Genomic DNA, 23847 nt, shown 5'->3' on the forward strand with positions numbered 1-23847 from the left:
GTAGGCCACACTCTCGGACAGAAAACTACTTCTCTATTTTTTTTTATTAGTTTATTTTAATATATGAAAGAAGATTTCCCATGATGCCAATGTAGGAGAAGAATCTACATGCACACCAATGGGAGTGCGAAGAATGATATCATCCACAGAGAGTCAACATAGTTAAGAACATGAGAGTGTGTTAAAGTGAGCTCCACAAACCCCAAGGGGTCAGCTCAGGTGGTAAAACACCAACTCCTCAAAGAAGAGGTCATGAGTTCAAACCACTTTGGGGCCTATTCCCATCCCCTATTATACAAGCTCTTAATCCAAAACAAAAGAAATAAACAGAGAAAACAAAAATGAATCAGTACCAACCCAGATAACGGATCCATAAAAGTCTATTAAACCGACCCAACAACAACCAAACTCAAGACTTTAGAGCCGATCAACACCGGCTGAACCGAACGTTTGATGCAAAAGAAAAAAAGGTGAGATCGCCAAGCGGATAGCCTGAGAAACCCGACCCGACCCAAGTACCCGACCGGAGGGCATGAGACTGCTTAGACTTTAGAGCGTGGGCCCCTTACCATTGCAGATAGCTCTCTACATTATCCAACGGCTACGAACCCCATCTTCCCCTTGCGCCAGTCTTCCTGCGGCGAAAAGTCCCTTATTATATAAAGAGAAATCGCCGATAAAATACGAAGGGTATTAATGTCAATTGGGTACTACATTGATTTGATCCTATAAATTGGGGCCGTCCCACTTCTCTCAACTTTAGCTGCAACAAGCAACTTACAGTGTGACTTAGCGTGACAGTGCGAGACAAACTGACGCAACTCCGCCTGAGTCCGATCACCTTTATCGACGCCGGCGTGCATCAGTCACCGGCACACCAGACCCCAAAAAATAAAACTAGAAAGCGCTTTCGATCTCTTCATCGAAAGCTGCTCTCCTTCTTCTTCAGCCCTTCTTTGATTCTCTTCGATTGAATCAAACTTAGTGACACCCATCTCTTTCTTAGGGACATAAATATCGAGTTTTGTTTTTGTTTCTTTGTCTCTGAGTGAGAACGGTGAAAATCGGTGGAGCTGGGGAATATTGTGCGCGTGATGGAATTTTGCATTTGTCCATTGGAGACTCCGACGAGGTTGCTGTGGAGTACTAGCTTCTTTCGCCACAAGATTATGATTTTCTGAGACCAAACCTGCTATAAGAAAAACCAAGATTTCTACTGCCGAATCAAACATCATCTATAGTGTGATGTTTGGGTAGGGTGGTGGTGGGTTGCAGATCCGTTTTTCTTTGGCTTGTTTTCTGCTTTCCACCAGTGGAAAGTAAATCGACGGACGGCGGGGGAGGAGAAACCTTACTCAACGATCTGACAACGCAGTGACTCACAGAGTATCAGTAGTAGAGAGACAATACAACGGATAACCCACCCCCCACAGAGCTTTTCTGTATGGATTCCGGTCGTCTCTTCTTCGATGCCTCCTGCCATGGGAATATGTTGCTCCTCGGGAACCCAGATTCCATCTTTCGAGGTGAGAATTGAAAGTTGGAACCCAAGAACTGACATTTTTCTGTGTTTTTTTTTCTTGTCTCAAACGGGTTTTCGCTCTATTGGAAATTTTTAAAATTTGTAGCTGATGCATGAATAATTTTGTTCAAGAGAAATTATTAATATCATGTGTAGCATGATCATAGCAGGACCGAGATCATTGCTGAACATGGAGGAAACCACGAAAAGGCGCCCCTTCTTCAGCTCGCCGGAAGAATTGATGGATGAAGAATTTTACGATGAACAGCTGCCGGAAAAGAAACGGCGCCTCACCCCTGAGCAGGTAAAGGGGGCACAGAAAAAATTAAAAATTCTTTCAAGATTTATTTGGAATATTCACAAAGGATTATTTCAAACTCATCTTGAACGTGATCATAAGAGCATCAATTCTTCATTTCATCTTTTCTCGAAAGAATTCCATATATTTTAATCAGATTATTTCTAATGTATCTAGTACCCTATCTGTTTTCTGGAAATTCGGGGGTAAACTGAATTTTAAACTTTTATTCTTTTCCGTATACAAATCGTTTGTCTATTGACAATGGACAGGTTCTCCTCTTGGAGAAGAGCTTTGAGACGGAGAACAAGCTGGAGCCTGAGAGGAAAACCCAGCTTGCCAGGAAGCTAGGCCTTCAGCCGAGGCAGGTTGCCGTGTGGTTCCAGAACCGCAGGGCTCGTTGGAAGACTAAGCAGCTTGAGAGAGATTATGATGTCCTCAAGTCCTCTTACGAATCCCTTCTCTCCAATTACGATTCCATCCTCAAGGAGAAGGAGAAGCTCAAAGCCGAGGTATATTCGCACTTTCACAGCTCATAGCTCTACTTTTTCATTCTTCATTCTTTCACAGCTCAAAGCCGAGGTTTTTTCTTTGTTTTGAATTTATTTTTCTCTCCTGCAACTACCCAGAATTCTTTAATTACCCTTAAGAACAGAATTAAATCTTTTGAGAGATTCCCCTGATGTTTGAATTCTCTGCTTTGTAATCAATTGCGATGAACGGACGCAGGTGGTGTCTTTGACTGAGAAACTACTGTCCAAGGAAGCGACAGGAACGGCGGTGGGATCGGTCGGACCAATGGTCGAACCGCATGGAAGTATTTTGGGTCAGGAAGGAGTGGTTCAGATAAGTGTGAAGGTGGAGGACCGACTGAGCTCAGGGACTGGAGGGAGTGCCGTGGTGGACGTCGAGGAAGGTGGTCTACAGCCGGTAGACAGCGGCGATTCATACTTTCCCGACGACGAATATCATAGCTGCATGGCCGGTGGAGGGCCCGATGGAATCAAATCGGAAGAAGACGATGGGAGCGACAATGGTGGAACCTACTACTCCGGCGTCTTTGCCACTGCCGACCATCAACCCCAAGAGACTTCTGAGTCCTTGGGCTGGTGGGTCTGGTCTTAAAATACTTAATCCCTTCTTTCTTCTGTTCTTCTATAAAAACAGGTGTAGGGGTTAAAGGGAAAACGAAAAACGAAAAGTTCATACTTTATAATAAGTAAGAAGTCGAAGTGGGGAGGTTGTTTGGCTATGTTTCTGATTCCATGGATCTTATTCCTTCCTGAGAGATGGATATGTTGCAGCCTGGAAATGAAGTACAATAAATAGTTTTTGAAAATAATGTTCTTTTCATTTCCAACTACCCATTTGGAGCAAAGCCCCCCCAACCCTCAAAACATTGTTAAATAAGTTTTGGGTTCCAAGCTATAAACATTGGGTGCTATCGTCAATAGAGCTCAGAGATAAGCTAGACGCCATGATCAGATCTGCAACTGGCTTTAAAGATAATCTCACCTAGCTGGCTTTTGGTTTATCTTAGGTGGGTTTGTGAGGATACTACCAAAAATCCTCTCCATGACTCATTTGGAAGATGACGACAACGATAACGCCCAGTCACCTCAGTGTAACACTATCCTATGTGGATTCTGTAGTACTTGAAGGTGGGTGTGCGGGTAGTCAGCCAAATGACCAGTCAATCGTCACAGTCCAGAAGGAACAGAATACTGAAATAATGGTTGTAAAAAATATTGCATCACTAAATGGAATTCATGCTCATCCATATGGATACAGACTGATTTTTCTTAAAAAAACAAATGGAGAAAGAGAGAGGGGCACGGCCCACCCCTCATGGGAGAGATTGGAAAGTGGGAATAGACATGGAAGAAGCCAAGAAAAGATGGAGTGGCCCGGGACCAGCAAAATGGCTTTTCTCATCTTCTTTGTAATTGGAGGGGGGCAGGGGACCAGCGATCGTTGCAGGAATTCTTTTTGAATTTTTTTCCTTCTTTTTTATAAAGGTAGAAAAAACCAGGAGGAACAAACGAAACGGTAAGGAAGCATGACAAATGACCCCCTCACCCTCAGAGGGGAAGAAAAAAGAAGAAAGAAAAAGAGAAGTATATATCATATATCTGCCATTGGCCCCCAAAAGAAAGAAGTGATATATCTGCCTTTGACCCCATCACCTTACAACCAAAAACACTGTTTCTCCCTCTTATATTCAGATTTAGTGTTCTTCCTGTTTCATAGCTTTAAGAAAGCATGGAATGTGTGTGTGTGTGTGTGAGAGAGAGAGAGAGAGAGACTAAAGACTTCACCAAGACAACATGAACAAACTGGGCAGGATCTTATCTCCTCCCCCTTCTGGAAAAGACCCCCTTGCCACTTATGTCTAGCCCTGTGATTGGTGTATACCGCTAGTTTACCGAAAGCTGGCAACATATCCAACCCTGTCTGGTGAGAAAATTACAAAAACAAAGAGAAGGGATGGGCTGGACGGCATGGAAATCAACTTGCAGACTTAATAGTTGCATCTTCCTTCACGTAAGTTGGATATTCAGAACGTTAGGAAGGGGAAAAAAATGTATAAAATATAGTAAATCCTTTCGCCAACTTGTCATTCAAAGATCAATAGGGGGAGGGGGGATATAGAAAATTTTCTTGTAATTAAAAAAGCATATAAGACCTCCATCCCTTGATGTGATGCGGCTCTACACCCACGTCACCACCTTAATAAAAGACAAAAATGGAAGAAAACAAGACTAGCAGAGGTTAAAAGAAGAATATGAAAGTAGTTCTGATCTGGATGTCTCATCCCTCTAATCTAGAATTTAACCAAATTCAAGTTCTCCAAAAATTCTCTTCTTAAGCCATGTTATATGACTGAATCAAACCACTATAAAAGGGCTTTGCAAATCTACCATGGCCTTGGCAAACCTCTAAAATTAGCATCCCAAGAAATTTTCAAAGTAATACAGGGTTGCTTGTACCATGCCCCTCCATGCCACTAGAATTCAGACCAACTTAAGACTTGGATGACCCATTGCCAATACCAAAAGGATCACAGAATGAAATTGGTGATTTCAGAAGGAAACTACTTCTGCTACTAGTGTAATTTTAACCAACTCCTGCTTCAGATGACTTTTCCAACATCAAGATTTCAATTTCCTGAGCAGGCTAATATGGCAACAGATGATGTATATAAAAGAAATGTTTTTCTTTGGTCAAGCTACACTCAATTCCTAACAATCTCAATATCTATGGGATGGACATACTAAACATGCTTAGACATGAAGAATTGGTCTCCCATCCTAGTGTGCAATTACTCTAAAGGTGTATACCTAGTTTCAGAATCTTTTGGTCTGTTTATTTATTGAAGGAAACATACTAGAAGTTTTGAGTGCATGGGGTATCTCCTGTTTGAAGAACTGGGGTTCAATCCCAGTTAAATTGGTTTCTATAGGTGAGAAATAAATGGAACCAGGGGCTTGCTCATCCACTCGCATCAAAAGCATATAATTTTATCTTCATTCGATGGATATATGCCCTGCATTCTGATATGTAAGTGAAGTGAAACTAGAAAGAGACAGTTCTTTTGCTTTTCATACTGGTAGGTGATGTAAGACACTGGTCCTTAACTAGACAAATAAGAACTAATCTCACGGTAGGATCATCCCATGATGATTTCAGCAGTTTACAGCATATAAGTCAGCAACAGAACATAACAGTAACACCTCGCCACAAGGTGTTTTGACACCTAGTACTCTCAACCACCTATAGCAGTGCCTTGGAATTAAGTCTGACCACAAAGAAACAGCCAGTAACAATTTCTGATCTATCGGCTGGACAGGAAACAAGTCAATAGCCAGAAAATAGCAGGTAATGGAATATTAAAGTCAGCAACTTGGATGGGGCTGATCTTCCAATCGAATGAATCTTCAAAATCTCAGCCACCTGTGACGGCTAGATGCTGAGATATCAACAGTTCTCAGAATTAGAAGGTTAAGTCCAGAATTAGAAACTAAGGGGTATAGACAAACCTAGCCATGGACTAATCTCAGATTACCATCGAAGGAATCCTCTTCGAAGGGTACACAGGCAAAGTCTGGGCTAGATTGGATGGCTGGATGAACAATTACAGCCCCAAAAAAATCTCTGCAGGATTCTTCAATAACAGGACGCCGAAGGGATGAAATCTGATCTTCAAGTCTTCTTAATAACTGGAACTTGAACTCGAAGGACCGATCTTCCAGAAACTGAATAGCAACTCCAGCAACACAACAGGCCTCCGAATGTGTCTCCGATGTGGGATATGTCACAGAACAGAAAATAGAAACAAGAAGAATCGAGGTGAAGAAGAAAGGAAAAATAAGGGAAAGGGATATGACCAAGGCCTCTCACCTATGACCTTTGTCTGTCTCTCAGAGACCTTGATATCTCACCATTCTCTAACATGACCGGTCAATCGCAAGCAAACAAACCTAAGGTTCCGTTCCTCTGTTGGGTTGTACAGTCAAAATATTCCTCTAGAGAATCTAACTAACTAATCAAGGAATAGGTATGGATCCATCTGTCCAGCAAAGTAAGGAACTTTTGGCTTCATCTTCCTTGTAGTAATATCAACACTAGGAGGTGATAGGCTATGATACCAAATGATGTAAGACCAGGACTTGACTCGACAAATAAGAACTAATCTCACAGTAGGATCATCCCATAATTATTTCAGCGATTCACAGCATATAAGTCAGCAATAGAACATAATAAAAACACATGAACGGAGTTCTGTGAATAGTGGTTTGGTCCTTTTCTTCTTCATGCTTCGATCTACATCAGTAGGATCTTGCAAAAATGCATGTGTTTCGGTTTCTCCTATAGTAGATGGTAGGGAGGGGGGGGGATGCATATTTAGCATAGTCTGGCAAGTCTTACTCTGCTAGGGGTTCCACAACCAAGCAGCAATTTACATGTTATCAGGAGAAACCAAATTTAAAACATAATAATAAAAAACATCTTAGTTGTGGCTAAAAATATCAGCAACATAAAACCTCATAGAAATGTACGATTTTAACAATGAAACCGATGGATCCACATCCTTAATTATCAATGAAAGCATGCTACCTGTCAGCAACAGTAGCAGCAGTGGTAATAGTATTAGTGGTAGCATATCCATAATATTATTACTTAAAAGATGACAAATCATCAAGCCAAGAGACCTTTTAGAAGAGCAAAGCATATCTCCCTCCCCCACTCTTCTCCAAACAAAAAACATCCCTCTGGAGAAGTCCTAACTCCTAAGGAGGAATTTATTGAACATCAGGGTCCAGAAAACCCTTCCAAGCACACAACCCATAACATCTCTCATGTTGTTCCAATGTCAATTAAACATGGATAGTTTTGCTATAACCACTAGGCCTTAGGTTTTTAATGAAACAATGTTTTATGACTAATTTTCAATTCAACCATTATGCTACATTACAAACACGATAAACATATGTAACTGAGACAAAAGAAACCCGAAATGTAACAGGCGAGTTTCTTCCACTTCCATATAACTGGAGTGAGGGCTAATGGTCCAAAGGACCAAGGAATTTTGTTAGCCACCATCTCTAAATCCAGTGCACCTAGGACAGTGGCAATGCCAATACAAATCAACTCAGCAATCACAACTAAATGGGGTCGGCTACATGGATCCTTTTTCTACAATCAGCTTTATTCAAAGCCATACTTGTTACTAGTCCTAAGCTATGCACATCTTTCCTCTGTCAATTTAGGCGGACCCTTGGCTCTTTTAGCTCCTTCAATCTGAATCAAATCATCATTTCGCATTGGAGCATTCAAAGGCCTCCATTACACATGTCCATGCCACCTCAAACGAATTTCTCTCAATCTGTTACTTGGCATGTATCAAAGCAGATCATTGGTTAATTCAAAGATTGAAAATGTCACAAACTGCTCAGAAGGAAGAGAATAAAACCAAGGAACAGATGGTCTACATAGATCTCAGACTACGGCCATAAGAGTTAATGACAGCTTATTTAACGATGGTCAGTATATCTAACTCATTTGCACCCTTGTATTATGGCCAATTCCTTTGTGTGGCATGGCCTAGGTGAACCCAAAATGAGGATGACATCAGAGCATGTTGCACCAGGCCAGTAGTGGTCATGTAGGTCCAATGGCAAAGGAAACTATATGCAAATGGGGACAAGAAATAGAAAATATAGGAACTGCAGTGAATTCCAACTGCCTTACCTTTAGGCAATACCACTGTCCCGCAAAGGGAAGGGGATTTCATCTAGGATTGGCTGTAAGCTGCACCAAGTGAACTGCCACTATTTCCAGTAGTGTGTTTGAAGAGCCAGATACAACCAGTGTTGAAATCCAGAAGTAATAAAACATGCAAAAGCAATCTTTCCCATAGTTGTCAAGGCATCGCCTAGGCATCCAGGCAGTTTTCTAGGTGCCTAGGCGGCTCCCGCCTTATTGTAGGGCGCCTTGAACTGGTTTAATTGGGTTGGTGTCGAACCAAGTTCGGACACTTATTTATGTCAAATATCATTTAAGTTAATGAACTAAGATATTATTCATAAATAAGCAAATACCTCCTATTTGAATCCAATAAGTTCAAGAACAAAAATTGGATTATTGACGGTAGGTGAAATTTTCAATTTTCTAATGTTGGGTTTTTTCTCAAATCTAAAAGTTCTATAAATCTTAATATAGTAAAACATTGCTAAAAACCTCTAAAAGTTCTATAAATCTTAATATAGTAAAACATTGCTAAAAACCAAAAGTGCGGTAAAATATTCATTTGTATTGATATCTAAAACAATATTTTCATTCAGAATGATTTTGATAGCATTCGCGCACACAAATAAGGTTTGACCGGAACATAACTCCTTCAATATAAATCAGATTTAAGCAATCTTGGATTTGTTGGAAAGCTGATTTTGTGCTCTACCTAATACCCAAAGTCTCATGTAAAAATAAAATCATTTGATCAATCAAATTTCTTAGAGAACAAGAACATTTCTCTAAATCAAGAGCAACTTAATTAATTATTGATTAGATCATACTTTCTAAAAACAGTATAAACCAAATGTGAGGCTAGGTAAACCTGAAAAATGATCAATTCCAAGAACATATAAACCAAATGTATGTTTTGATTGTTTCAAACTTCCAATAGCTTGCTTCTTTAGTTTTGTTGTCCTCTATTCTATGTTGAATTTTGATGACTTGATGGGACTTAGAGTTAATATTGATTTTTGATGAATTGATGGGACTTAAAGTTTATTTTTTATGTCTTGATGTGGCTTAATGTTGATTTTTGTTGATATAAGGTACATGTAGCATACTAAATAATGTTAGAAAAGAGAGAAAATAAAAAATAACACTTGGGCGCCGCCTAGGTGGGCGCCTTGGTTGCCTAGACAACACCTAGGTAGACGCCTTGCCACCTAAACACTTAGAAAAGAGGGGAAATATAAAATAACGCTTGGGCACCTTGGTTGACTAGGCAACGCCTAGGTGGGTGGCTTGCAGCCTAAACTCTTAGACACCCCTCCACCGCCTTGGGTCGCCTTATCGCCTTGACAACTATGCTCTTTCCTTTGTCACAACAATGTAAAAACTTCCTGCTTTCTCATCCTTTTGAGTCTGAAGGCTGTGTAGGCAGTCTAGACTTTCCAATCAGTATATGACCACTAGTAAGACTATAATAAGAAGAGCAAACTAGAACCAGGCTATGCGGATACATGCCTGTTCACTCCGAGTGTGCCATATGATATTCCTAGAAATTTCGAATTGAACTGCTTTCTGGGGAAAGAGTATCCTATGCACTGACAATGAATGTATTACAACCGCTTATCCCAAAAGCTTGAGCTGTTCAATAAGGGGCACGACAATGTATATCAACACACAAAAACACCCCCCCTCTCCTCATGTCCCCCCCCCCCCCAAACACACACACGACTCTGCTTGTGACACCATCAAGTGGCACCAAGGGAGCACAACAACACATAACACAAATCCCTTGCACTTACCAGGGATTAAACACCCTACCTCCTAGCTCTGATAAGATGTTACGACCGCTTATCCCAAAAGCTCGAGCTGTTTAGTAACACCACAACAATGTATATCAACACACACCAACAGAATGCATGACTAGGACCTGGATGCCTGTCAACTGAATACCAATAGAAAAGGACATGAATTACACTTACCAGTAAAAACTGCGTCCACCAAACCTCCATTTTCAGTCGTGGATGGAAAACAATAGTTAGCGAAGACACCGAAGGAGAAACTGTGAGTGCAAATGAGAGCAAGAACTGAAGGCAAAAGACATTTAAAGAATGAAATATATTCAACTACACCTGCTCTTCTTCATCTTCTTTTTTACATTGGTACCTTTGTATGTGGATGTGGATCTTGCTTTTGTGAGGAAATTGCCTTTTCTCTCCCCGGAACTGAACAATTTCAGAGCATCCCCACAGTGGGAGCTATAGTTTGACATCTGAAGCCTTCTTTCTCATAATACTCTTTCCCCACCAACTTTCCATATAATTTAATGGGCTTTCCCTCTAAATCCGACATCCATGTTAGCAAGTCAGAATGATCTATATATACAAAAAGAGGTGGCAGTATAACTGCATGAGCAACGTTCCCCAACTTCCATTTTTCCCCCCTCAATATCAATTTGACAGAGCACATGCCAACATTGAGGTGAGAGGACCAATTTACATTTTACAGGGGTGGAGCCAGCTGTCACCTCACTGCCACTGAGATTAGTTTTGACATGAGAATTCCCAAAGTTAGAATGCATGATCTCTGTATTAATCCTCTACATCTTTCCTTTTCTTGCCTGGCTTCCTGCTAGGCTTTGGATTGTCCACCAGATCCAAATTTAGTAGAGCCTTATGGTATACAATGGCAGCATCCAGTGTATATATGTGGAGGGCAAGGGAGGAGACAGTAGAGGTCTTGGCTGCAGCTGAGAGTGATGACCAATACCACCATCCATTCCTCAAGTACTCCGTCTTGATCATCTCCTCAAATATGGTTGTCGCTTGAACCATCTGAAAAGAGGGAAAAGGAACAATTATCCACAAAATTCACCAGGAATTGAACAAAAAATGGAAAAGACAGAAAATGCATTGTTCAGGGACCTCAAATCTTTATGGGGAAAGCTAAAACAAAGCACTATATACCATTAAGTACAGCCAATGACTCAAGCAAGAAATCAGGGCTAGCACTTAACGGGCCCACCCAGCACATACCCTTGTCAAAGTCATCTTTTATCTAATTCAAAAATTCCCTTGGACCAGAAAGAAGGGACAAATGTTAATGAGAAGCGTGACTAGTTGCACTAAGGTTGTTCACTTGTTCCTGACTTTTCAGATCTCCCCAGGGAGAATTTGATGATGAGACCAACCTAAATGTGCACTCAAGTGTCATCCTAAACATTGTTTACAGGCTCCGCCTAGGCATCCAGGCGCAGTCAAGAGTCCAAAGCGACAAAATGCCTTATTTGATGTGGGAAAGGCGACCGTCTTGATCACCTAGGTGTCGGCTAGGCTTCGCCTTGGACACCTTGGATGTCTTGTGGCCTAGGCAGCAGACCTTCATATTATGGTTTTATTTATTTATTATATGAAATTGATTCTAATTTGAACCCTATAATTGGTTTGTGTATAGGATTACAAAGCACATGTGATACATAGAATCATACTTACATAGTTATATGCTCTATAATTCTGTTTCTTAATTATATACTGTTACGCTCTTAGGTTATTGCTTTCTTCTTTGATGAATAAGCTTATATTAATCTTATACTTAATTTACTATTTGTTGCTTTTCTCTTATTAGGTCATTAGTAGCATAATTATATCATATAGCATTGAAAATTTTATACTAAATTGATCATACTGCATCACAATCGTAATTATATTTATGGCATAAATACTAGACACCCTTTCACTGCCTTCGGTCACCTAACCACCTTGGGAACTCCTATGATCCTAACCTAGGGTAGAAGGCTCCTTTCCTCTTATAGCACTCAAGATATTTACCATTCTACATAAACAAATTGTTTAAATAAGAGCGAATTTTTCAACTGGAGCCAGAATTTCATACTGATACTTTGCTAACCACAGGTACTCCTAGGAGTAGTCGAGTAGACAGAAAGATTGATGCAAGAAATGTCCTCTATGGCAGCCCACACATGAGAAATAATGAAGCTGAATGTTGTATGGAGCTGAAGGTGGGGGGGGGGGGGGGATTTGTGGTGGTGGTCTGCACATGTACGCCAGAGGTTACCAAATGCACCAGTAAGTGATATGGTAATAGATTAGAGGAAGTAGAGCAAGGGATAGGCTGAAAATGACCCGGGGAGGATTAGTGAAAAAAGACAAAGATGACCTTGGGTTAAAAAAAATGAACTTGAATAGTTGATTGGCTTCTTGTTGTATTGTATCTTATCAGCTTCCTTTCTTTGCTGCTGTGATTGCTGGTGTTGTTTTTGTTCTATATGCTTACTGGTTTATAGCAGCAAAATCCCTTTGTCATCCATTAAAAAAAGCAAAAGCAAAAGCAAAAGAGAGGGGGGGGGGGGGAGGGGGAGGGGGAGAGTTGAATGGAGAAACAGGAAATCACGTAGTCCACCCCTTTTAGTTGTGATTAAGGCTTAATTGAGTTGAATTGAGTTGTACTCGTGAGAAATTTCAGATATTAATGAATACCGGGATATATCACAAAGAAAGATGGAGCAAACTAAAGATCAACTGACCTCAAATATTGACTCTGCAGATTTGACAAATGCACGCCAGGAACATCTCTTTGTGAAGTCCCCTTTTGACGTTCTGACTGCTTCCTCCGGGAGGGCAGCATCCATATCAAGTAAGTTGATCTTGAGCCGCCTTACAATCTGAGAAACATTGCCCACCAATGGTCTCAATGAAGACTCAGGGACTATGCAGCAGGGACCAACATCCAGTTCCCGAGTTTTGTTACTAGAGGAAGAAACTTTATCTCTATCCATTGTACACTCTACTGTGGATCTTCCAGATTTTAATGAATTCTCATCATTGCCATTATGAGCATACGTTTTAGGTGAACCATTGATAATAATATCATTGCTTTTGCTAACTTCAACACTATTTTCTAGAGAAAATAGTGGATGCTTTTCCACAGCAGCCCCAACAACTGGATCAGCTTCACCTTTTTGAGTAGGAACCAACATTAGTGTAGGGTCACTTAGATAAGGAGAGTTTGATGAGACAAAAGAAGGAACACCGTTAGAACCAACAAGGCCAATTTCTTTCACCAATTCCTTATTGGAACTTTTTGTGACAAACTTGGTACTGATCTCCTCAATGCCATATGGGCACATTATTCCCTTGTTTTGAAATTTGATCAACCTAGAAGTAATGTCCAACCTCCCATTCTTTGATCCTTCAACCATGTCCATTTCATCGGTGTACTCCTGCCGCATGGTTTCAGACTTCATCCTTCCTTTCCCTTTCAAGGGATCATTATTTTCCTTGCTGTTGTCAGGAACTGATGCACCCGAATTGCACTTTCCATCATTATGCATCTCAAGTTCCTCATTAGTGCAAAATGTCTGATGGCACAACGGGCAATGGTGTTTGAAAGGCCATATGGGTTCTAGACACTCACACCTATACATTCTCTCTTCATGAGTTGCTTTTGCTTTCCTACTCCGTTTTTTGGGGATGTCAGTGGTTTCTGGCTCCAGGCATGGACCATATCTTTTCTCCAGTATGGTAGCAGCCTGAGTAATGAGACAATCTGGAGATACAATTTTCTCGCTATCTAGGGGCTTCGATAAAGCAACGTGAGAGTCATCCCCAACATGGTTTTTACCTTGTTGAGGGTCTACAGACCTCAGCCTCTGCCACTGTAAAATGGACTCCCTCAAATCTCTCTCTCTTGGAACACTTGCACTCAACCACCCAATTAGTTCTTGAATTTCTGAATCAGATTCATAGAAAACCCATGAGGTGGATCCAGGAATGCCATTATTTGATTCATACTCATATAGTCTGGAACCATTGGAACCTCTTGAACTTTGATAAACATCTCTGGCAAATGGAAGAGACCTAAAAGTTGAACTGTTCACAACTAGGTTCTCATTCATTTTGACTGCTCTTTTTCTCTGCTGTGCTGCCACATTTTTATCAACAACCAAGCAAGGACATCTACCTGGTGAGGCTAAAACCCAGTATAGTTGACCAGCAGAGTCCCTACCCAAAAAGTCCCTCCGCACAGATACCTTAAGAAACTGTGATTCTACATCAGCAATGGAATCCTGCAAAACTTTAATCTCATCTTTGAGGGAGTTCACTTCAAGGTTGTAGGCTGGTGAATCATCCAAATTAGATTGAACACCACTATGGCCAAGGACATCATCTGAGTTCAGAGAAATAGGAGGCACATGTTCAGCCAGGTGGTTTCTCATGGTATTTGACGATGGACAATGTCCTTGTACAACATCAAAAGCAGGTCGCAAGGGATCATTCTTTGCTGTATCTGATTCATGTTTTCCATTCAGAATCTGAATATGGTTCTCTTTGCCCAAATCATCTACTTTCTCTAGCTGAGGAGTTGACGGAAGCTGCTGATTCTTTGTGTTTGATACATTTTTGCAAGAAAACATGTGAGAAAAAGGACTGTCAATCATAGCAGAGTGTACATCCTTTGTTTGGCCATCAGTATCTGCGGGCTTCATGTTTTGAGATCCAATGCCATCATGATGTTTCTTCAAAATGTCTTTTGAAAGAGAAGAGAATGGATGTTTGTTGAGATCATTCATTTCGCTCCCCTCCATACCATCCTCTTGCCGCAACAAATTAGCAGAGCTGTTTGTATAATAGTTGGTCCTGCTATTCAAAGTATGCTGCTGCCCCATCCATCTCCCATTGTTTGTAAGCATATTGGCCATCCCTTCATCTCTTCCAGTTTCTCCAACTCCATTATGCATTTTTGTGTTTCCCTTTGCAGCTCTTGCAGTTAGCATTTCTTCTCTGAACTTTAGGTTTCTCAGTTCAAGAGCTTGTGACCGTGATTTTTGCTGCAATTCAACTGACGAATCAGCACATAGTTCGAGGTGCTCACGAATAATAGCAGTGTTCAGTGCCTCATCACATAGGAACTTTAGCAAGAAGGTCCTCTGCAACCACAATAAAAACAATGTCCTTAAAGTTCTGAAAGGCAGAATAAGAATAAAACCACAACTGATTCATGAGAAAGGTCACATACTCACATGCAAGCAACCTGCAGAGAAAATTTATAGATAACTCAAACCTACCATAGATGTGACCTTAGTTTCTTTCTTGACAATAACACACTAACACCTATTGTACTTGTGCAATCCTGCACTTGTTAGAAACCTCATACAATAGGTTTTCTGTCATTCATACCCAACTGGAGATATTCAATATACTAATCAATGAAGAAGTAAAACCTAACAAGTTAATAACCTTTACTGTTTGATATTTTTACTAAAAGCCTGCAAAATTTAAGTAAAAACTTTAATGATAGGGATACCCCCATCACAAGGGCATCATAGAAGTTCTATATAAAATGCAATCAGCACGCAATCACATCTACATATTGACCAAGAAAAAAAAAAATCCTTTGCCAAGATTAGAGTAATAAATTTCAGATCAGTCAACAAGAACTATCCTTTACCCAAAAATTAATAACGCATGAATGCCAAAAAGCAGAATCAACAACAAGTTCTAACTGTACCAATAAAAGAATACCAGAAGAAGGTGCACTTGGACAAACCTCCTCTATGCTTAATTCCCAATACTCTCTTTCTCCCATTGATGCTGCCAAATGGATCAGTGACTCTGACAATATGCGAGTGTCCTCTCCCTGATATCTCTTTCGTCGGTGTCGGCTGATAACAGGTTTTGTTGAATCTTGAATGTTACATTGACCAGAAACACACGAAGGACAATACCAATTTCCTTCAGGGATCCTTGCAAGTGGAGGATTCAAGCAATAAGTGTGATACTCCGAATCACAGGTATCACACAACAGAACACTGTCATCATCTTTATCGATGCCACATACTTTACAGACTCCCTCATCCCAAGGAGCTTTAGGAATGTCATTTGCACATAGAAGAATGTCGTCCAGTTCTTTCTTTGCCTCTGTACTTAAACATTCAGCATTAGCAAGTTCTGCACATTTCTGGACAAGCGTGAGGACCTGCATCAGAAGTTATCAGGTAAACTCTCAAGCTAAGTATGAAATAATAGTAAAGGAATAATATCTCTTGACGAACAAATAGAAAAGAAAAGGAAAAAAAAAAAACTCAAAAGCCCCAAAATAAAGGACCACTTAACTGGGGAGGTCAAATTATGCATTTACACGCCCTCCTTGTTTTTAGCTTTGCGTGTGTGTGTGTGTGTTTTTTTTTTCCGGGGGTGGGGGGGTGGGGGGAAGGAGTTTGGGGGGATGCATGTGGCTATTGTAATTAAGGTGGCTAATATTTAGGATATATGAAGTAACTAAGTTTGCCTTGATGGTCCACCACTTCTCAGCCATGTAAAGAGCTCCTCTGTCAGACTGACCATTGGACGGGAGTATACCTCTTAGACTAGCCATAAGCCAAGTTTCAGGTCTTATCTCCAACTTATAGCCCATCATGTAACGACAACTCACCCTTATATCTTCTTCAAAGATTAAACCCAAGTTGCCAAACTTGAATTTCCAACCAATTTCCAAATCTGTATATTACCATATGGCAAAATGCTTTTGGAATGAAACTTAGCACTGATAGCAGATGGATAGATGGTGACATGGAAAAAATGTCACAAAATTTGAGTTCCACCAACCTGCCACATGGCAGATTCTTGGGATGTTGGGATTTTCTTTAATCCCTTGAGGCTTCTTTATAAATTTACCCCACAAACATGTACATTGATGACATGGTAAAAGGAGGGGGGGCATATAACAGATAGCAACATAATATACAAAAGAGCAGTATAAGTTAGTACAACAAGAGCCTATATAAAATAGTTAACTGAAAGAAAAGGCAAAAACTTATACACAACACAAAACACAGTATTAACCTTGTCAAAGTACATGCAAATAGTTGATTTAGTATGCCAACTAGGGATGCAAATCGGGTCAAGTTGCACTTAATGCTTATTGAGGTCAACCATAGCCAGTCTTAGGGGGCAAAACGCCAACATTAACCCAGACCAACCAGACCACAGACTGCCCAACCTAGCGCAGCACGGCCCAGCTCAAGAAATCTGATTTCTTAATGGGCCTAGCTGGATCAGGGAAATCCCATCTATAATGTGCTAGTGATGACGATTTGCAATCATACAAAAAAAATCTGAATTTTATACTAATTATGTTTCACAAAATAAAAATATAAAGATAAGGCCATCGCTTGGTGCGATGGTAAAAGCTGAGTATGATGCAGCCACTTCGTGCCAAAAAAGGCGAAGGTTTGGATTCACCGCATTCCACTCATCTGGGCACAAATTGGGTACCAACCCAGTGCTGACTAATGACTTAGTATTACTCAACACCTACTTAGTCAGCTCTAGTCAACCAACTAGACAACACCACCAGCCAACATACAACAACAACATAGCCTTATCCCAACTGAATGAGGTCAGCTACTTGGATCCTTGCTCTCCAATTAGCTCTATTCGAAGTCATACATGATACAACGTCTAAGCTATGCAGGTCTTTCCTCACCACTTCTCCTATGGTTATTTTACGCCTGCCCCTGGTTCCTTTAGTTCCTTCAAACTGAATCAAATCACTCCTCCATACCGGAGCATCCCAAGGCCTCTGTTGCACATGACCATGCCACCTGAAACGACTTTCTCGTAGCTTATCATGTATCGGAGCTACTCCAAAATTGGCTCTAATATGGTCATTCCTTAATTTATCCTTCCTTGTTTTGCCACACATCCACATCTCAGCTACACTTAATTTATCTATTTGACACTTTTTAAATGCACAACATTCCGTACCATACATCATAACCAGTAGTATGACAGTCCTATAAATTTTTTTTTGGGTGAATAATATATTCATTACCAAAAGGGAAATAATAAACAGGGAAACCCCTAAGGGGACAGGAGAGAAAAACAATGCTACATACAAGAGAAGCACCCCTCAACGGGGCGGGGAGAGCAAAGAAGAGGGAAGGCCCCAAGAGACAACAAAAATGGCCACTGAAACCAAGGGCAGAAATCTGACATAAACAAATGCACTAACTCGGCCGAGATCTTGCCAAGTTACCAAGACAACTCGGTTTTTGGCTGACCGAAACCAGCCAAGAACCAAGACCTCAAACCTTGTTCTTTCCTAAAGTTGGCTGTAATCATCCCCTGGTAGCTGCAGTAATGCTTTTCCTGTTTCAGTTTGCCACTATCAAGTATCAATCACTAGTCCACTACTGCTATTACAAGTTATCTATGAAATGATTGGATTGTTGCTCAGATTCAGAGTTGAGCTCAGGTGAGATCTTTCTACTCTACTACACCGAGACAATTCGGTTTTTGGCTGACCGAAACCAGCCGAGATACCGAGACCTCGAACCTTGTTCTTTCCTAAAGTTGGCTGTAATCATCCCCTAGTAGCTGCAGTAATGCTTTTTTCTCTTTTAGTTTTCCACTATCAAGCATCAACCACTAGTCCACTACTGCTATTACAAGTTACCTATGAAATGATTGGATAGTTGTTCAGATTCAGAGTTGAGCTCAGGTGAGATCTTTCTATTCTACTACACTTTCAGTAATTCCTTTCATTATTTCAGATCTAGCAATTCAATCTATACTCTGAACTCTTATAATTCTGTTAAGGAGCATCAAATTGAAGACTAGGCAACGGTTTTTCTGTTCTCTACAGATCAGAGAATTAAAATATTTTTAGGCAATTCTGTTCTGGGTGGCATTAGAGTCTGACATGAAGACCTAAAAGTCCAATCAGATTGGATCAGTTTGACCTGAAAGGCTGAAACTCAGGTGTTTAAATCTTCTATCAGATCAGACTTCAGAGAATTAAAAATATTTTTAGGACATTCTGTTCAGGGTGGCATTAGGGTCTGACATGAAGACCTAAAAGTCCAATCAGATTGGATCAGTTTGACCTGAAAGGCTGAAACTCAGGTGTTTAAATCTTATACCAGGGAAAATTAAGATCGTAGGTGCTTGAGTCATTATGATCATATATCTTTCTATTTTTTATTGAAAATATTCAGGACTGGTTCCTTGTCCTGTATAACAGTCAATTTGTTTGAATTTTATTGATTGTTTCTGTTGATTGATTGGTGCCGCTGTTAATTTATGTCTTTTCATAGAATAATAAATCAACTAGCAACTCCTAAAGCTTCAATTTTTAGATTAATACTGGAATTTCTACAATTTTATGACTGAGCACTAGTCCTACAGAACCAGAATCTAATTGAAGCTCAAAGAAAAAGTTGTCACTTTCGCATTGCAAACACAAAGGGCACAACAATGAGCAGTACACAACGCCAGCGAGTGAATGCAACCACAATCCAACCATTGCAACATCTGATGTCTCCAGTGAAAGTTATTCCTCCATTAACCAGCCCAGATTTCTCTAGGTCAGCCTACTTTTTGAGTAGATTGGTTGACCAGTTGTGAACCAACTGAAGTGCTGTCTGAGTTGGCCCATCATTATCAAGTTCAAGTTATTACTTCATGATTTCATTCTGTTTGGATCATGACTGTCCCTTGGGACACCACTTTTAGATGCTGCCCATTCTGATTCTATTATTACATTAGTATAATTGAAATACTTCAATATTACCATCTCTAAGTTGTTTGGGCTTGCCAGCAGACTGATTGGGTTATTCTGACCCCAGTCTCACATCAACAATCCACTGTTATGTTGGTACATAAAAAGTTGTCAGTTCTGACTCAAGATAAAAAGATAACCAAAGGGTACAATAGGCAGGACTTACCACGGCCCCATGTTAATAATCAAATAAGAGGTAATTTTCTATTAACTCTGTTTAAATCCATGTTTATTGTAAAACCAAATCCCTTCATATCTTTTCTCACCGCTTCTTCCCAAGCCATTTTCAGCCTACCCCTTACCCTTCTAACTCTGTGAATGCTTTACTGCCAATCCCAGGCCCAGATTAAGAACATGAGTAGATGCATCAGGAAGACAGCTAGCACCAAAAAAATTCATGGCCAAAACCTTTTGCATGGATTCAGCAAATTCACTCCATTTTTTTGGGGGGTGAATTTTATTCACGATGCGTGACGAACACAAAATTCTAGTTTGTTTTATTCTTAGTTTTTCAATCTTACAAAATTCATTCCATTGACTTCTATGTTGAACCATAGTTAGCATAAAGGAAACAAAAGTGGAGAACAATTCAAGAACTGGAAAAAGGGGGGAAATATTAAATGGCTAAAATTTGTACTAAGTTAACTCCAAAAGTAACAAAAACTTAAAACACTCCAAAGCAGGTTAATTAAGAAACAGTAATTCACGAGGGGAACAGCTTTGTTAGTACAAAAGCAGTAAACAACGGAAGAAAGTTTTCTCAAACCATGTTGTCAAGCCTCTAAATGATAAGATATGATATGAACAGTACACAAAAAATCCTTTATGGTCTCTATAGTCTCTGATCTCACCCTCTTTCCCATTTCAGTTTCTTTTTTCAATGTATGATTTCCTATTATCGTTTTCTCTTCCCCTGCCTACCCCGAACAACCTGTCTATTAGCAGGTCATGTAAAGGTTAAGGTATCATAACCTTATTCAAAAACAGGTCATGTTTGAGTCAGGCAGGTGGTCATCAACATCAGAGTAGACATGACACAATACATCGCCACCCAGTTATGACGAAAACCTAACACACCAGCTAGACTTCCCTACAGTCTACAGGACCCAAAGAACAGTGCCCATGTACATTCAATCACTTGGAATCACAAGAAGAATTCACCATACTATCCATCTATTTATTCTAGATGATAAAACACGTACAAATGTAGGAAGCATTGCATAGCTATGCTGTGCAATTTTCTCATCAGTAATGTCACTCCCCAAAATTCTAAGTATAAAGGTCTATCTCTTATACGAAATGGATGCATCACGGTGAACTCCTGCCTGTGCAGTAGTGGACTGATCTCGGTATTAGTATTACATGAACAATTAACATGACAATTAGCATGGATAAAGATGTGGAAGAAACAAAGATTAACATGAGCATAGAAGTCATAAGAAAAAAAAGAGAGTAACCAACCTCCTTTTCATATAATGACTCAAAATTTTGGCATAATATTCCAGCCAACTGCATCAACTCAGGACAATCGCCATATGCAGTGTGAATATTTTGCCAAACCTGCAAAAGGAAAACGGATTAGGAAATCCGAACGCTTAGGTATCAGAGATTATAACTCTAAACATAATAATCAAGTCACAAGAGACCCTGCAAAAATGCAATAAGCATAACTATGAGAACAGAACAAGTGAACAACGAAATAGAATACAGCCATATAGGTTATATAAAGAATCAAAACCTTTAAACGCCATGCTCTGTTGTATCTCACAACTGCCTTGGGTCTGCCATGCAAAATTCAAACCTGACCCAAAAGCCAATTAGGCCATACTAGGACTCAATCCATACCCATCTCTAGGCATCCAGGCACCTTGGTCGACTTGGGTGCCTTGGTCGCCTTGATTTTGGAGCCTCTCCAGCGCCTTACGTCGCCTAGACGCCGTGCCAACTATGGAGCCTACTGATTTACCAGATTAAAATTGCAGAAATCTATCACTGACTCACAAGGCCCTAGACATTAATTCACCAGGCAACCATCAGAATATAAGAAAGCTTATGGAAAATCAATACCCCGCGCATCCTACAAAAACATTGCAAGTTCTGGCTGCTATTTGGGCTGGGACTTACCCTGAACACCCTGGATGACCAGGACACTTGAGCTGCACCAGTGTCCTACATGTGAACACTAACATGCCATACACTCAAGAGTCCAGATGTATCCTAGACACCAAACGTCTCTTCTATTACTAAGACTGCCTGGTCACAAAGCTTATCCAGGAGACATTCTTTATTTGCATTCACGCCTTTTACAAAGAACTGCTAAATTGAGGTCTTGTTTAGGTGAAGCAAATACAGTCACTTCAACAGCAGTTAAGACTTGATGGGGAGATGTTTCAGCACCACCTTACAAGAGAATTAGAGAGAACGGATTCTGGAAAGCTGAAATATTTTCTTAGCAATTTAAGTTACTAGATCAAGAAAGGTAACCTCGTCTCTCAAAGTAAATATAACTTTGATTTTTTGTAGGAGACTGGTATACTGGGTGTAAAACCTCTTAAATCTATTTAACAAAATCACAAGTTGGAGGCGCATAACATTTGATATGATGCTGACAGATACAAGAGACTAGTCAAAAGGCTCAATTCTTTCACCACTCACCCGGACGTTGCGGATGCACTTAATGTGGTGATTCCTCTAATACATTCCCCCAAAGACTTCTCATCTAGAATCAGATTATGAAATTCTTATGTACCTGAATTTATCACCTGAAAAAGTCTCTATTTACCATACATGATCATATGAAGGTGGAGGCATCAGAATATCATACTTTTAGGGTGAAACTAATAACCAAGAGGAAATATGAACAAATAAATGGTTGCAAGTTCTAGCACAAATGAAGATCTATGGCCATGATATACGTGAAGCTTATATGGTTGAGGAAGCGTGATGTAGATAGGTTCTTGGGCCACAAGTACAGCCGCAAGAGCCATAAGGGTCTGGCCCATGATCCACCATAAGTGAACCAGACCCATAGGTACGGTTCAAGAAATCGGTCAAAACCACTGATTTTCACCGAGATAACTCGGTCTCCCAAAAAACCGAGACGAAACTTGGTACAAGTCAGGTTTTGACCCGGTTTAGACCATATTTCGGTAGTTTCAACCAGTTTCAATCAATAAATACTAAGTTTTGACCAATTTTGACCAGTTTTGATAGTTTCAACCAGTTTTGACAGCACATGACATGTCGAGTTTTGCCCCAGAAAATACCAGGTTTCAAACTGGTTTCGGTTGAAACCTGGGAAATCTCGGTTTCCTGGCTGGTTGAAACCGGCCTCGGAACCAAGATTTAGAACCTTGCCCAATGCCACCGAGCCAACCAGCCTTGGGCTGGGTGTTTTCAGGTTCACCCAAAACCAGTTAGCGGGGAACAGCTGGCTGGATTTAGAGGAGATTCTTTGTTATGTCTACTTGCTAATTTGGTCAAGCCTAGAACCTTCTATTTTATTTCCTAGCTTTGTAATTAGTTAAGCTTAGTGTGCAAGTCTCAGAGTTTCCTTGTAAGAGAATTCTAGTACCTTCCTATTTACTTTCTATTTCTGTTTTTAGTAAGTGGATGAGCTTTGGCACAACGGTTAAGTTGTGCTACCGCAACCTGTTGGTTGCCTGTTCGAAACTTGGAAACAGCCTCTCCTGCGAGCAGGGGGTAAGGCTGCGTACATTTGCCCCTCCCAGACCCTGCAGTAGCAGGAGCCTCGTGCACTGGAATGCTCTTTTAGTAAATATTGGACTATACGTAAATTGCGACCCTTGAGTCTCCTCCCCACGAATTTATGAATGAAAAGAGCTTTGCTTTGCGCAAGAAATCCCTGTGAGATGCCCTAGCCTGAGAGAGAATACCTATCTTCTTCTTCCCCTTTTCCTTCCAACCAATCCCTTTTTGGGTTTCAAGGCCTAACTGCTGCCTGCGGTAGACCTATCTTGGTCTTGTTTGTTTGCTGCCTATACCTAGATATAAGACCTGATTTATCTATTGTGTAACAGTCCAAAGGATTCCTTAATCTAATCCTTTTATATAATTAAATATTCTGTCAGTCAGTTACTCGATTGTGAGTGTTTGCTGTAATTTATTGACAACTAGTGAGCCTCCTGTAGAGTTGATTCTTAGCTGGACTAGCTTTACATTAAAGCGTCTGAAGAAGTTAGGCTAC

General features: G+C 40.4%; 2 protein-coding genes across 4 annotated transcripts in view; one reads left to right on the top strand and one right to left on the bottom strand.

The window, feature by feature from the left end:
• Nucleotides 1-1437: 1437 nt before the first annotated feature.
• LOC122654347 (homeobox-leucine zipper protein HAT5-like) lies at nucleotides 1438-2970 on the top strand. The gene is made up of 4 exons (XM_043848408.1): nucleotides 1438-1526; nucleotides 1693-1826; nucleotides 2093-2332; nucleotides 2550-2970. The coding sequence occupies exons 1-4, from the start codon at nucleotides 1445-1447 to the stop codon at nucleotides 2943-2945; spliced, it is 852 nt and encodes a 283-aa protein (XP_043704343.1). The 5' UTR covers nucleotides 1438-1444; the 3' UTR covers nucleotides 2946-2970.
• Nucleotides 2971-10163: 7193 nt separating this feature from the next.
• LOC122654346 (methyl-CpG-binding domain-containing protein 9-like) overlaps nucleotides 10164-23847 on the bottom strand; it is a 33541-nt gene continuing 19857 nt past the window's right edge. The window contains exons 7-12 of one of the 3 annotated variants that reach the window (XM_043848407.1): nucleotides 21102-21200; nucleotides 15627-16055; nucleotides 13701-15006; nucleotides 13028-13625; nucleotides 12604-12967; nucleotides 10164-10894 (exon numbers count right to left, since the gene is read on the bottom strand). In XM_043848407.1, the coding sequence (XP_043704342.1) occupies nucleotides 10652-10894; nucleotides 12604-12967; nucleotides 13028-13625; nucleotides 13701-15006; nucleotides 15627-16055; nucleotides 21102-21200 (3039 nt within the window). In that variant the 3' untranslated portion in view covers nucleotides 10164-10651. Of the gene's footprint in view, nucleotides 10895-12603; nucleotides 15007-15626; nucleotides 16056-21101; nucleotides 21201-23847 lie in introns of all 3 variants that reach the window. The other 2 variants (XM_043848406.1, XM_043848405.1) reach the window with 2 other exon arrangements.

This window comes from Telopea speciosissima, chromosome 3 (genome assembly GCF_018873765.1).
Source record: "Telopea speciosissima isolate NSW1024214 ecotype Mountain lineage chromosome 3, Tspe_v1, whole genome shotgun sequence".
Taxonomy (NCBI): Eukaryota; Viridiplantae; Streptophyta; class Magnoliopsida; order Proteales; family Proteaceae; genus Telopea; species Telopea speciosissima.